General features: G+C 44.5%; 1 protein-coding gene across 4 annotated transcripts in view; it reads left to right on the top strand.

Moving 5' to 3' along the window:
- RYBP (RING1 and YY1 binding protein) overlaps positions 1 to 13,995 on the top strand; it is an 82,556-nt gene that overhangs the window by 62,762 nt on the left and 5,799 nt on the right. For 3 of the 4 annotated variants that reach the window (XM_060239553.1, XM_060239551.1, XM_060239552.1), the window contains exons 3-4: positions 11,266 to 11,442; positions 11,973 to 12,071. In XM_060239553.1, coding sequence (XP_060095536.1) covers positions 11,266 to 11,442; positions 11,973 to 12,071 — 276 coding nt within the window. The remainder of the gene's footprint in view (positions 1 to 11,265; positions 11,443 to 11,972; positions 12,072 to 13,995) is intronic. The other variant, XM_060239554.1, reaches the window with a different exon arrangement.

The raw sequence follows: 13,995 nt of genomic DNA, 5'->3' as shown, positions 1-13,995 counted from the left end.
ACACATTACATTTCATGGTTAACTTGCAGTGGTGTCAGTGGGGCAGGTCCTCTTTGCTACTAGAAAGACTGTATGTCACCCAGTCACTCCTGCTTTTCCTCAGTTTGGGGGTGGGAGATTTCCCAGTGCTTTATTTTTCCAGAAATCTCTACCCCCCCTCATTTCTAAAGGTTTGTTGTTCCATAAAACAAATACTAATGATGAATGCTGTTGTCAGTGCATTCAAAGTTGTAACTATTTTTTTTGGGGGGGGGGATAAAATGAGATAAATATATAAATTTCTAAACAGCTAGTTTATTAATTCATCTGATTTGGCTGTACATGTCAAATCAAAACCAAAGCTAAAATTCTTATGTATGTGTCTCTTATATAATGGAAGATACAGAGGATCTAAGAAAAAATAAATGTTAGAGAGAGTGACGGATCCAAGATTTACCAGTGATCTCTATGTAAGAGAGTTAAATTTCATTTTTAAAAAATTGAGTGGAAGATCACATCCTTGGCAAAATTTTCTGGAAAAAATTCTAGAAAATTTTCCCATCTACAATTTTTCAAGGTGAGATGAGATTTCTTGGTTATAGAAAGCAGTTCTAGAGCATTGATAATTGAGAGTATGTAACTGGAAGCACAGTGCTCTGTGGGAGTCTTGTATATGTTTATGGAAAAGGTAATGGTGGGGAATCACCATCTTTGCACAGTGTTAGAGGTAGAGAGATATGACAAAGACCGCTATCCCCAAAATTTTAAAGGCAAATGAAAGGATGTAGGTTCTTTCATCTCCCCTCCCTCCATACTTCTAATTTTTAAAATGGAACTTAGGGGAAAATATGGAAAAGAAGTTTTGAAATACTTTCTTTTAAAATAAGTAAATTTGCTTAAGAAATAAGGCTTTAAATTATCATTTTAACTGTCTTTTACTGCCCAAACTACATTTTAAAAGCTGTGCTATTTGGGTCATTGCAGTGCCCGTGTACCCCAGACTAGTGATTCTGAACTTTTTTCGGTATGATGACCCACAGGCCCAAATTTACTTGGTATGGTGACCCATCCAACGCTGGCTCAAGGTTTTGTTACTATGATTCTTTGTGTGGATATGATAGCAGTATCCAAGTATGTTAAGTTCAGTTATCTAGATTTTCTGATAGTACTTAATACCATTGTTTATTAGGCTGGAAGCACAGTATCTCCCTCACTCACCTGGAAGTACTTTGAAAGAAGAATCATTGCTTGTATTATGCATATTCAACCCTGTAGCCTCTAATGAACAGGTGTTGCAGGCTTATTACTAGATTGCAAGATAACATTTTCTGTGTTTCTAAGTTTAGATAATAAAACTCTTTTGTTTACACCAATGTCAGCTGCTTCTGTTTTCAACTCTTTGTTTTCATTTTCTTCTAAGATAAGCTTTGATGCCTGTTGCTACATCTAACATTAGCATATTTGTAATTGTTGTTTGAGTGACATTAGGGCATTTTTACCTTTACACATAATGCATGCACCAAAAAGTACAATTTATGCATCAAGTTATTGATCAGATTAATATCTCCCCCGTTCCCCTCTCTGCAGCAGTCTGTTCCAAAGCAGAAGTTTATTTGTGGGATAGCTGGACCCATGTGGACCAGTAGCCCCAGGACTCAGGAAGCTGCAGGGGGAGGGGTTGCCCTTTCTGACTTTTCCAGGAATACTGGAATAGAATAAACATCCATGGGGTACAAAATGACTGCTTTGGAGGAGCAGAACATGAGAAAGATTCATGACCATCTGCACCTTCAGTTGATGTATTGCAGGATTCACCCAGAGTAATAAGTTTAGATTGCTCATGAAATAAGCATTGTATGTGTTTTAGTTTTCCCCAACATTTCTGCCTTTTTTTTTTACACAGAGCTGCCTAACTTCCAGAAATTTTACATTTCTATATGGTGGGCAAGTGGCATCGTTTCAGTGTTTAATTTGCACTGAAGAAATTAGTTTAAATCCACAACTTGGTAGCATGGATAGAGACATGCTTATATTTTTACACTCTATAGGTTAAATTCTGTAAAAATGTGTATTTGTGTTTGCCCTGTTTTCTAAGAAATATAGTCTTTACCTGCTATAACTTTAGTAATATAATTATGCAGTTTATGATGAAAAGTTTTGTTTACTTTAGATTAGAAGGTTTTTTATTTAGCTTATTCACTTGGGGATTTTATTTTCTTATTTGCAAGAAATATGGACTGAGTTTATATAGTTTTCTGAAATAAAGAACTTCTGCCTTTTACTTCTGTTGCATAATCCAGTGCTTTAGTGAGGTACCTAGTTAAACAGTTTGCTTTTGTTCTTTTAAAGAAACAAGATTGCTGCTTGTGCCTAGGTTTATTAAGTTTCCCTCCTGGCTTCTTTTAGCAGCATTCCTGCATACTTTCCCTCCAGTTCCAGATTTACCAATAACATTAAGATGTGTAACACTTAGGTATCAAATGCACAAAGTGGGGGAGGGGGGGAGGAGAGTTGTCCTTTTTAAGTATTTGCAAATTAATGTAGTTTTCTTTAGCTACATGAGTCACATTTGTTTGTAATTCTGCACCTGTTACTAGTCCACAACGAAATTTACTAGCCTGTCTGCCTATTCATTTGTGCTCTAAAAGGGGTGGGTGGGTGGGAATGAAGCAGTTTTAGAAAGCTGCTCTGCCTGATCAACTGAAGCACTTCTTTTTTGCAGGCAAAACAGTTAGTTGGCAAACCTGACCTAAGTAAACATCAGCTCACTGTATTATTCCCCAGCAGCTGTTGATTTGGTTGATGTATGCTTCATTTTGCAGTTTTTGTCTAAAGTTTGTTTCATTAGGCTGATCTTTGTCATATACTACAAAGACAGCAGATCTTGTGCTAGGCATTTTATGGATTCTCCGGGTTTTATTTCATGTATGGTATTGGTAATTCAAGTTGCTATGTGACACCAGGAAAGCAAATCATTGTTTCACAAAGTGGCAAAAAAAGTTTGAGGAAGTTGGTGATAGGGTGATTACAGATCTGAATCTTATTTTCCTACTTTTACTTCTGTAGTTCTTCACATCATTTTTATACGAAAAGCTTCTGTTTTAAGCACGAGCACAATCTGGTATGGTTAGGATAACGTAAAAGGAGTAGTGTCAGCTATTCAGAGATTTCTTGTTTCTTGCAGATTGCTTTGTGGACATAATCTGCAGTGATCAAACTATATTGCCCAATCAGTCTGCTTTGCAAAAGATGATAGCTAATTATGATTGCCCTCAGCAAATGAGAATTTTTGTGTGTACTGCTCTTTATGACTATGTAAATTCAAAGGCTTTGTCTGTTATAGCTGATGATTAGTAAGGTTTCTTGAGCAGTGGCAAGTAGGACCTAATCCAGGAGTCACGAAAATCAAAGGCAGTAATCATCTCCTAATTGCACTGTCAACTCTTCCTGTCTTTTGACTGAGCTGGGACTGCAAACCTTAACTCTTGTCAATCCAGCCGTGATGGTGAGGATTTGGAAGTATCTCTAGGAAGGTGTGTGGCTCAGGACAGATTAGCTTTTACGAACCCTCCTTGTGTGAATCCAGTTAAAGGAGGGAAAACAGTGTGGTTGTCCCAATCTGTGAGAACAGTCATGTAGTGTTTCTTCTTCCTTTGCATTGAGCAGCTGCCACAGCCCATGTCCTTAGCCATCCAGCCGTAGTACATCAGTGCAACCACTGTATCTTCTTCGTGGTCTCTGTGCTTCACACTCAAGGGATAGAGCACCTGCGCCAATCCCCGAATCAGTACCTAAAAAGCCCGGGATTTTTTCGCGCTCGGCACCAGCAGGCATGGACAGGCGTCCCAGTACGCATGCTTGCCGCCGCCAGCGCAAGGATCCCGCCAGTTCCTTTCTGACCGCTGCACTGAGATGATCTCCTTTCTTGTCCCCGATCGGTAAAGTAATCTTTGGATTATTTCTCCTAGTTGTGTATAGCCCATTTGTTGTTTTCTTAGTGTAGTTAGTTAGTTAGTTAAGTTAGTGTTGTTGAAAAAAAATTGTTGGGACCTGGCCCTTTGGGGCTCCGTTTCCCCCCCGTTTTTCCCCTCAGAGTTATTTCTGTGTGGTTTTTTGTTGGGCATCTATAGAAAGATGGGGTTTTTTTAAGAGGTGCCGTTCCTGCGGAAAAAATATCGCACCTCCCGACGGCCACTCCCTCTGTCTTCTGTGCTTGGGCGAGGGACACCACGTTGATTCCTGTCTGCATTGCCTGAGTTTTTCTAAGCAGACTCGGAAGAATTGTGCGGCGAGACTTTTGGCCGCTCTGGTGGAGTCGGCACTTTATCCGTTGAAGATGGCATTGGGCCCATCGGTACCGATGGGGGAATCCGCGGCTCAGACAGTCACATCAGCTGATACATCACCGATTCAGACCGATATGCCAGTCGAGCGAGGTTGGTCCACAAAACAGCCCTCTGAAGGGTCAGTGGATACTCCGGCCAAGAAGCGTAGGGATGACTCGGGGACCCGATCATCCCTACCAAAGAAGGCGAAATCCAAGGAGAAGCAGAAGAAAAGATCGTCCCGCACTCCTTCCCCTTCTCAAGATGCTTCGGCATCGACACAGGTTGCTTCACCCAGGAAGATCTTGGTGTCTCCGCATCGCAGCCCTTCGGTGTTGAGAAGCAGTGCTTCGCAGCCGTTGTGCTTATCGGTGTCAGAACACGAGATTGACCTGACCCAACGTTCCCACTCATCGGGATCGCTTCGTCGGAGTGACAGCGGCTCCATCTCAGAGGTAGAAGCTTCGGTACTGATTGAACTTAAGCAGATGAGGGGACGGAGAGAGCTAGAACCAACTACTATAGTTCGTCATTTCCTGCCGCTTCCATCGTGGGATCAGCGCCAGTGGCCTTCTCCCTATGCCTACCCATACCCTCCATACCAATGGTACCCCCCTCGTGAGTTCGCTGCGTAGGATCAACAGTCTGAGGCATCTCATATGTCAAGGATTTCGCAGCACTCTAGGCGACATCCGTCGGCATCAGTGTCAATCCCACCTGAGAGACGTGGCGTGATGGTGGAAGAAGTCCAGGCTCGGTCGTCAGTATCGATTCGGTCACCTGTGAGAGCTTCAACGCTGGTACTTTCTGAACACTCAATGAGGAGGGAATCTTCATCGTCGGACTCTAAGGTCGGTACCGACGATCCGGACAGAGCTTTGGAGCCTTCGCCAGTGTCGCATACTGCCGAGGATCTTCCCATATCTCTATCGGAGGATCGGAAGTCATATGGGGACCTGGTGAAAAGGATGGCACACTCCCTCTCTCTCTCGGTGACACAACCGCAGCCAGTCATAAGCGACACCGTATTCAACATGCAGCAGGACACGTCGACGGCGGTTGCCTTGCCTGTTACAAAGGTCATCTTACAGGCGGTGAAGGAGCCCTTGGCGAAGCCAGCTTCCACACCTGTGTCTTCCAGGAGATTGGACCACATGTATCGCGTCCAAGAGGCTGGTGCCGAATTCCTATTCTCCCACCCTAAGCCAAACTCGGTGGTTGTATCCTCCTCATCTAAGGCACGCAAGACTCACTCCTCCCCACCGGACAAGGAGGGAAAGAAGCTGGACAACGTGGAGAGAAAATTTTATTCCGCTGGAGCGTTGGGGGTAAAGGTATCTAACTATGCTGCGTGCATGGCTAGATACCAATATTCTGTGTGGAAGCAACTCACTCCCCTCCTGTCTTCGCTGAGCGAGGAGAAGAGGTCCACTGCTAAGCTGCTGCAGAAGGAAGGCTTTGCTGTAGCCAACAACAAATGGCTGCAGCAAAGCACATGGTGGATGTGTCAGCAAAAACCATCACATCTGCTGTCTGCCTCTGCCACCACTCCTGGCTCAGATCGACGGCTCTTCAGCAGGACACCAGGGCCTTAGTTGAAGATATGCCCTTCGAGGGCAAAGGTCTCTTCAGCTCTACCATGGACAATGCTCTTCAGAAGATGGATAAGAGCATAAAGACCTCCAGGAACCTGGGTGTCCCGGCTTCTTCTAGGGCTACTAAACCGAAACAGTGGCATAAACCCTGGTCCAAGAAGCCATACCAAAAATTCTCCCCAGAACAACAGTGGAGACCTCACTCTGCCCAACCTGAGAGTAGGTCTCCATACAGGGGGAATAACAGAAACCGCTATTCTTCAGCTCAGACCACTGGCAAGTCCAAGGGTGCTCGCCCGCAAAAGCAGGGCCTTTGACTTTCTGGTAGCACGCGTCACCGCCCCCACTTTTTCAACTATCCACCTTCGTCCATTCCTTCCAGCCTGGGAGTCCATCTCTACAGACAGGTAGGCTCTTTCCATCATCGCAGAAGGCTACAAAATAGACTTTGCTCAGGTTCCGAACCAATCTGTAATAATCACCACACCTCTTTCCCCACCTCTGCTGGCGGAGGTGAGCAACCTCCTACAGAAACAAGCCATAGAACGGGTCCCAGGGGAGGCCAGAAAGGGAGGTTTCTACTCTCGTTATTTCCTGGTTCCCAAACGGGATGGAGGTCTGAGACCAATCATGGACCTTCGAAATCTGAACAAGTTTATTCTGTACCAGAAGTTCAGAATGTCCACTCTGCAAACAATTCTTCCCCTCATCAATCAAGGGGACTGGATGGCAACATTGGACCTCAAGAATGTCTACTTTCACGTCAGCATCCATCCTACGTACAGGCATTTCCTTCGGTTTGCTGTAGGTTCCCACCACTTCCAGTTCAAAGCCCTTCCGTTCGGTCTGTCCACTGCACCTTTGGTGTTCACCAAGATGATGAGTGTTGTGGCTGCTCATCTTCGGCTTCAAGGGGTAGTCGTCTTTCCATACATCGACGATTGGCTCCTTGTGGCAGAGTCGAAGGATAGTCTGTCCAGCCATATTACCACCACTCTTCGTCTTCACACCTTAGGTCTGCAGGTCAACATGGAAAAGTCTCATCTTACTCCATCATGGACAGTTCAGTTCATAGGGGCTTTGCTGCATACGAACCTTCACTGCGCCTTTCTGCCTCAGCAGAGAGCGATGGACATCATCAATCTTGTCAATCTTTAACAGAGTCAGAAGTGGGGCACAGCGCAACAGCTGCAGCGGATGCTGGGGCTGATGGCGGCGACTACAAGCATGCTGCTGTTCGCGAAATTGAGGATGAGAGGCCTGCAACTGTGGTTTCTTCAACAGTTTCGAGAGGTTTGTAATTCCACCTGTGACATTCCGAACACTGCAGTGGTGGAAATCAAAGGACAACATTTGTCAGGGAGCTCCCTTCCACCTACCTGCGACAACAGTGACAATCACCACAGATGCGTCTTTGTGGGGATGGGGGGCTCACATGGACTCTCTGTGTGTGGGGGACCCTTGGCCTTCGCAATTGACTCACTATCATATAAATTACCTGGAACTGCTGGCAGTTCATTTTGCTCTTCGGTCTTTCCGCCCCATGGTGGCGGAGAAGGTTGTTGCCCTGCTAACAGACAATACTACTGCCCTGTGTTATATCAACAGGCAGGGCGGGACAGTTTCTTGACGGCTCTGTGCATTAGCACTGGAACTGTGGTTGGAGTGCCTGGAGCATGACATGTTCGTGAAGGCTGTGCAGCTTCCCCACACGAGTGGGAGATACAGTGGTGCTTCCTTTAACCTGTGTTTCAGCTCCGGGGGTACCCTCAGGTGGATGTGTTTGCCACAGCCAGAAACCGGAAGTGTCCTCTGTTTTGTTCCAGAGGGGGCACGGATCCAGAGTCGTTGGGAGATGGTTTGTTGTTCCCGTGGGAAGGTCGGTTCCTATATCTGTTCCCACCTCTGCCACTGCTGACAAGAGTCAACAAAATTGCAAGAGAGAGGCCATGCTGCATCCTGGTGACACCGTGGTGGCCTCGGCAGAACTGGTTCCTGATCTTGCTTCCAGTTGCGAGGGAGGGGGGTCTTCTACCAGTTTTCGGTGGAACCAGACCTTCTGTCGGCTCAGGACGGTCATGTATTCCATCACAACGTGCCTCACCTGACGCTGACAGCGTGGTTCATCAACCCTGTGCGTTCTCCAGCAGAGTCCAACACGTCTTCCTAAACAGCAGGAAGTTGTCTACCCGTGCTTCCTATGATAGGAAGTGGCAGAAGTTTCTTCAGTTTTTAGTTGATCCTGCAGTCTCACCCCAACGGGTGGGACTATCGGTGATTTTTGACTTTTTGTTATCTCTGGTGGATGCTAGCCTTGCCTTTTCATCAGTTAAAGTTTATTTGGCAGCAATATCTGCGTTACATGAGCCAGTTGAGGAGCATTCAGTTTTTGCACACCCTCATTCTAAGAGGTTTTTGAAGGCTTCATCCTCCATCGAGATCACCCCCACAGTTGTGGGACTTGACTTTAGTGTTGGACAGGTTGACTCGGTGTCCCTTCAAGCCAATGGCCACATGTTCGCTACAGCTTCTGTCTTGGAAAACTGCTTTTTTGGTAGAAATCACATCGGCACACCGTGCAGGGGAGCTCATGGCTATGCATTGTGACTACCCATATCTAGTTTTTCAGGAGTCTGGAGTGTCGTTAGCTCCTGATATTTCTTTTCTCCCCAAGGTGGTTTCTCAGTTTCACCTTAAGTTAGAAGTTTGGTTGCCTACTTTTTACCCTGCACCTTCCTCGGATGAGGAACGTAGGTGGCATGCCTTGGATGTTAAGCATGCCTTATTGTTTTATTTGAGTCGCTCCAAGAGTTTTCGTAGGGACCAGCATCTTTTTGTTTTTTATGCTGCTCCTAAGTTGGGCTCCAGAATTTCATCACAGTGGCTTTCAAAGTGGCTCACTGAGACAATTAAACTGTGCTACTTGTTGGCAAAGAAGCGGTTGCCTGGGCCCATTCGTGGACACTCTACAAGAGCATTGGCGACGTCAGTGGCGTTCCTGAAAGGCGTTTCCCTGACGGACGTTTGTAAGGCTGCCACCTGGTCCTCTCTGCATGCTTTCATGAAGCACTACGCTGTGAATGTGCATGCTCAGCAGAGGACTTGTCTGGGAGCTGCGGTGCTGCAAGCTGTCTCTTCTGGTTGACCATCTTCCCACCTCCAGGTATGTCTTGCTTGCTAATTTTCCATGAGTGTGAAGCACAGAGACCATGAAGAAGATAGACAGGTTGCTTACCTGTAACTGTAGATCTTCGAGTGGTCATCCGTGCATTCACACTACCCGCCCTCCTTCCCCACTGCTGACGGTCTCCCTCTAGTAGGGGCTTCCAGCGGTCAGGAAGAAACTGGTGGGATCCTTATGCTGTTGCCGGCGAGCATGCATACTGGGACGCCTGTGCATGCCCACTGGTGCCGAGCGCGAAAAAATCCCGGGCTTTTTAGGTACTGATTCGGGGATCGGCGCAGGCGCTCTATCCCATGAGTGTGACTGCACAGATGACCACTCGAAGATCTACAGTTACAGGTAAGCAACCTGTCTTTCTGTCTCCTCCAAAGTATGGAGTGGACAATCCAATTTACCCTAATCAAGGAGCAGCCCTGGTCTCCTTGATTGCAGTGAGGAATATTTACATGTATTTATTTATTTTTAAATATATTTTAAAATTCACATATACTTTAAATTAAGTATGTAAATTAAGTATGTGAGTTAAGTATGTAAGTGCAGTTTAGATTAGAAAGGGGAGTGGTGCAAATAGCCCCTTGGAAATGAAGAAAATAGCAGCACAGGGAAGAATGATGAAAATATGGGTTCAAGCAATCTGAACATTAGGATATCACTCTCCCAATACATTTTGAATGAAAAGAGGTTTTCTCTTGTGCTCCATTCTTGCACATCTCTAAATAGTTAAATGTTAAAAGACATAGAAATCTTTTGCCCTAAGCTAGATAACCCAGGCGCAAGCCCAGTCTCATCAGAACTTGGAAGCTAAACAGGGCTGATCTGGCAAGTACTTGGATGGGAGACCTCCTTGGGATACCAAAGCCAGGGCACAGAGGCAGGCAATATCCAAGCCACCTCTCTGAAACATCCAAACCCCACTAGGGATTGCTTGAAGTCAACTATGACTTCCAGGCATGCACATGAACAAGCACACAATTACAAAAAAGATTTAGAAATCTGAGTTACTCTTGAGTGGCACCAACTTCTTGAAGTGCTAGAAAAGACTGTAGTATCCAAACAATGATTTTTGATTACCAGTGCCTTTGATGAATTAAATTAAGCATGAAGCTAAGGGATCCTTTAAAAAATACATTACGTCTGCTACCTTTTCCTTCTTGAAAATGTGTTTTGCTATGCATTATATGACAGAAATCCTCTTAGTGCTCCTTGCCCAAATAATACTCTCAGCTGCAGCACATGCTATTAGTGTTAGAAATCTCCAGTGTCATATACAGGTACTTTTGGGGCTATTGTAAATTGGACCAATGGACTACAGATTTCTAGTGGCTTCCAGTTATAGTGCATGCCTGACCATTCTCAGTTTTAAGTTCATCTTTTAATTCAGAACTTAATAAAATACCTTCCAGTTTTGCTGCATTCTTGTTCTTGCAGGTTTGTAATTGTGGAAGGTTGCAGACAGTAGTATTGAGAAGCAGTGCCAGTGGGAGTCTGGCACAGAGATAACTGCGAAAGACACTTTGAATGTACCATTTGTTTTAGATTTGCTCTGATTGACAGTCTCTCTGTTGTGAATATCAGGCTTGCAGCTTTAGGAAAGAAGGATTTATTCTAAATAATTACAGTTGAATGAGACATTACTAACTCTATTTTATGTATTTAACAATTTACCAGTGTCCATTTGATGAAACAGAACAAGCAGCATGGGTCATTTAGCATAACACTTCAAACTACAGACAGGGTGTGGATTTCATGACTTTCACTGGCCTCTTCAGCATATTTTCATGTCCAGACCTTTAAAATTGTACGTCTTCTGTAGTACAGGTTGCTAGACATGTTGGTTTATTTGAAAATGGAAAGGTTAACTTCATAGATGAGCTAGTTCCAGTTCTGAGTGGTCATTTCGGTCCTAAAGAGACTTTTTCTAAAAGAAGTGATTGCAGAGTTCCTGATTTTATATATAAGAATTATTCGGAAAGTAATTGGACAGTGTGAAAGATAAAAGTTAACATTTGTGAGAGAGTGCCGTTTTAAAATTGTGGACATAACACTTTTGCTGGTTTAACACCAGACCTTCCTTGTTTGATGAAATACTTGTTTTGCTAATGCTTCTGCTGCAGTGAGCCATTTGTTTTAATAAAGTCACTGACAATGAGTATCCCTTTTTTTATTTCTTTTCACATCATAGGAAACCTAGGATAAATTCTCAGCTTGTTGCACAACAAGTTGCTCAGCAATATGCTACCCCACCACCTCCTAAAAAGGAGAAGAAAGAGAAGGTGGAAAAGCAGGAAGAGAAAAAGCCAGACAAAGAAAAAGAAATTAGTCAAAGTGTTATAAAGAAGAGTACCAACAAGAAGACTAAGTATGTTTCTGGGCCATCCATCCAAATTAGAAATTCCTAACCTCTTAGTTTGTACCCCTTTGCAGTTGATCTAATCTGATGTGCCCCCCTAATTTCCCTAGTTTTAAATCCCTACTAGGTGCCTTAAATATCCAGTGACTCCTTAGTTTCCCCTTGATCCCCAATCACTTTCCTCTCTTACTACCACCAATTCTTGATTCATGTGACTTGGCTCTTTCTGTGCTGCTGCATCAGCTTTAAATTTTTATTACTCTTTATCCTCTTCCCAGAGTAGCTGAGAGTGAAGAGGCACATTGATACTATATAGGACCTTATAAGAAATTTCCCTTCTCCTAGTATTCCTATGGTTTTATTGATGGGTGAGAGGGTTGTAACCATTACAAGGTGTTGTTGTTGTTGTTTTGGCTTTGTGTGTGTATAAACACACACACATACACACCCTCCATTATATTAGTTATCCCATTTTCCAGAACTTATTTTCTTTAAAAGTACAGTACCCTCCTAGTATTCAGTTTTCTCTTCTCTTTCAGACCAAAGTCAGATATTGTGAAAGATCCACCAAGTGAAGCAAACAGCATACAGTCCGGGAATACAACAACAAAGACCAGTGATTCAAATCACACTTCAAGGTAATTTAATACAGAATTTCCTGAGTATAGTCTTCATCAGTTAGCTTCTTGGTCTGACTGATTACGTCTTTATGGTATGAGAAGGCATTTTCTTCCAGAATAGTGATCTCGAGCATTTAACTTTTCCTTCCAGCCAATGAATTACCGTATTTTTCGGACCATAAGACGCACTCCCCCCCCCAAAAAAAAAGTGGGGAGGAAAGTGTGTGCATCTTATGGAGCGAAGGGACCATAGGATGTACCTTCCTCCGGGGGCAGGGGGGCTGCGATCCGCTGCCTCCGCCTCCGATCCCGGCGCTTCCCCCGCGCCTGCCTGGCTCCAGCTCTGCTTCCAGCAAGCGCTGGGATCGCTCCACGCTGCCCCCACCGCAAATCCAGCACTTCGCGAGCACCGGCTGCGGAGGGGGCAGCGTGCTTCCTCCGTGCCTGTCTGCCTGGCTCCAGCTCTGACGCTTACAGCAAGCGCCAGGATCGCTCCCTCTGCCCTCCGATCCCGGCGCTTGCTTTAAGCATCAGAGCTGGAGCCAGGCGGACAGGCACGGAGGAAGCACGCTGCCCCCTCCGCAGCCGGCGCTTGCGAAGCGCTGGGTTTGCAGTGGGGGCAGCGTGGAGCGATCCCAGCGCTTGCTGGAAGCAGAGCTGGAGCCAGGCAGGCAGGCGCGGGGGAAGCGCCGGGATCGGAGGCGGAGGCAGCGGATCGCCCCCCAGGAGGGAAGGTGTGTCGTATGGTCCAGAGCATCTTATGGACCAAAAAATACGGTACTTAAGTCATGGGGGTGGGGGTGGAGAATAAGGATGGCTGGATCACATGTCTTTTCCAGTTCTGTAGTGTTAAATCTAGTAGAAAGTGTTCTTGAACCTTTTTCTTTTCAAAAGTGTAATGAATGGAGACACAAGAGTTTGCCTAATGCCAAACACTGTCATTTTTCTACAGTACTTTCATTGTAACTAGAACTGATCTAAACTCAAATGCATAAGGTTTAAGCTTATGAATCTCTGTTGGATAATAAATACAGAATCTGGATTAATAACAAAGCAGCCTGGGTCAAGTGCATTCCTGGGCTACCAGGTTAGGGATGATCTTGCTAGGCTATCCTTATGGGATTCCTCCTGCAGCCTGCTTTGGATCTAACAACAGAATGGAAAACATAAGTTGTGTTTCTGTAAGGCTTTTTTGTACTTTGATGCACTGTGCATATATTTTGAATTCTGGCATTCTGATCAAACAGTAAGTGTCCATGTTTTTATGTTTTGCTCCGTTCCTCCCATTCAAATGCAGGTCCTGTAATATCTGGGAAGCCTCCTTTCTGTTGATCTGCACTTGGGGCAATACCATTTCCTAGTTACCATTACAGCAGCCCCTGTCAGAGAGAACAAGAGAGTAGAACCACACTTGACAGTAACTTCTTTTTTCACCCCTGGCCTTTTCTTTGGAGCAAAAAATGCAGTCCGAATTGTAGCAACTCCACCAATGAGTTTGCATCATTTACCGAAGGTTGCAGTCGGTAAATTGAGTTTTCCTGCCTCTAATTTGCTATGCATGGCTACTGTTGAAGTTTACCTTTAATGCAAAGCTACTCTACTTGGCAGTTGTAGAGTAAGAGGATGAAAATATTTTTAGTATTATGCAACCCTGGATATTCCTTCTGTTTATAATCCTTGAAGAATTGAATGCTCTTCAAGTACCATAGGGCTTGAAGGAAAATGGAATTATGTGCCTTTCTCTGGTTTGGACTGTATTTTTTGCTTCTTTACGACAACTATGTTTTGATAGTATGTGGGAATAAAGTATAGCACACACCCAGGTTACATCTGTCTCATTATCTTTCTCATGAACTGATTTAAAAAAAAACAAAACCCACACCTTATTAGGGCATTTAGAGATAGCATTTAAGCCAAGAAGCAGTGGAAACTAAATTAATTT

The sequence above is a fragment of the Heteronotia binoei genome, chromosome 5, assembly GCF_032191835.1.
Source record: "Heteronotia binoei isolate CCM8104 ecotype False Entrance Well chromosome 5, APGP_CSIRO_Hbin_v1, whole genome shotgun sequence".
NCBI classification, from domain to species: Eukaryota; Metazoa; Chordata; class Lepidosauria; order Squamata; family Gekkonidae; genus Heteronotia; species Heteronotia binoei.
This window is presented reverse-complemented; position numbering and strand designations above follow the sequence as displayed.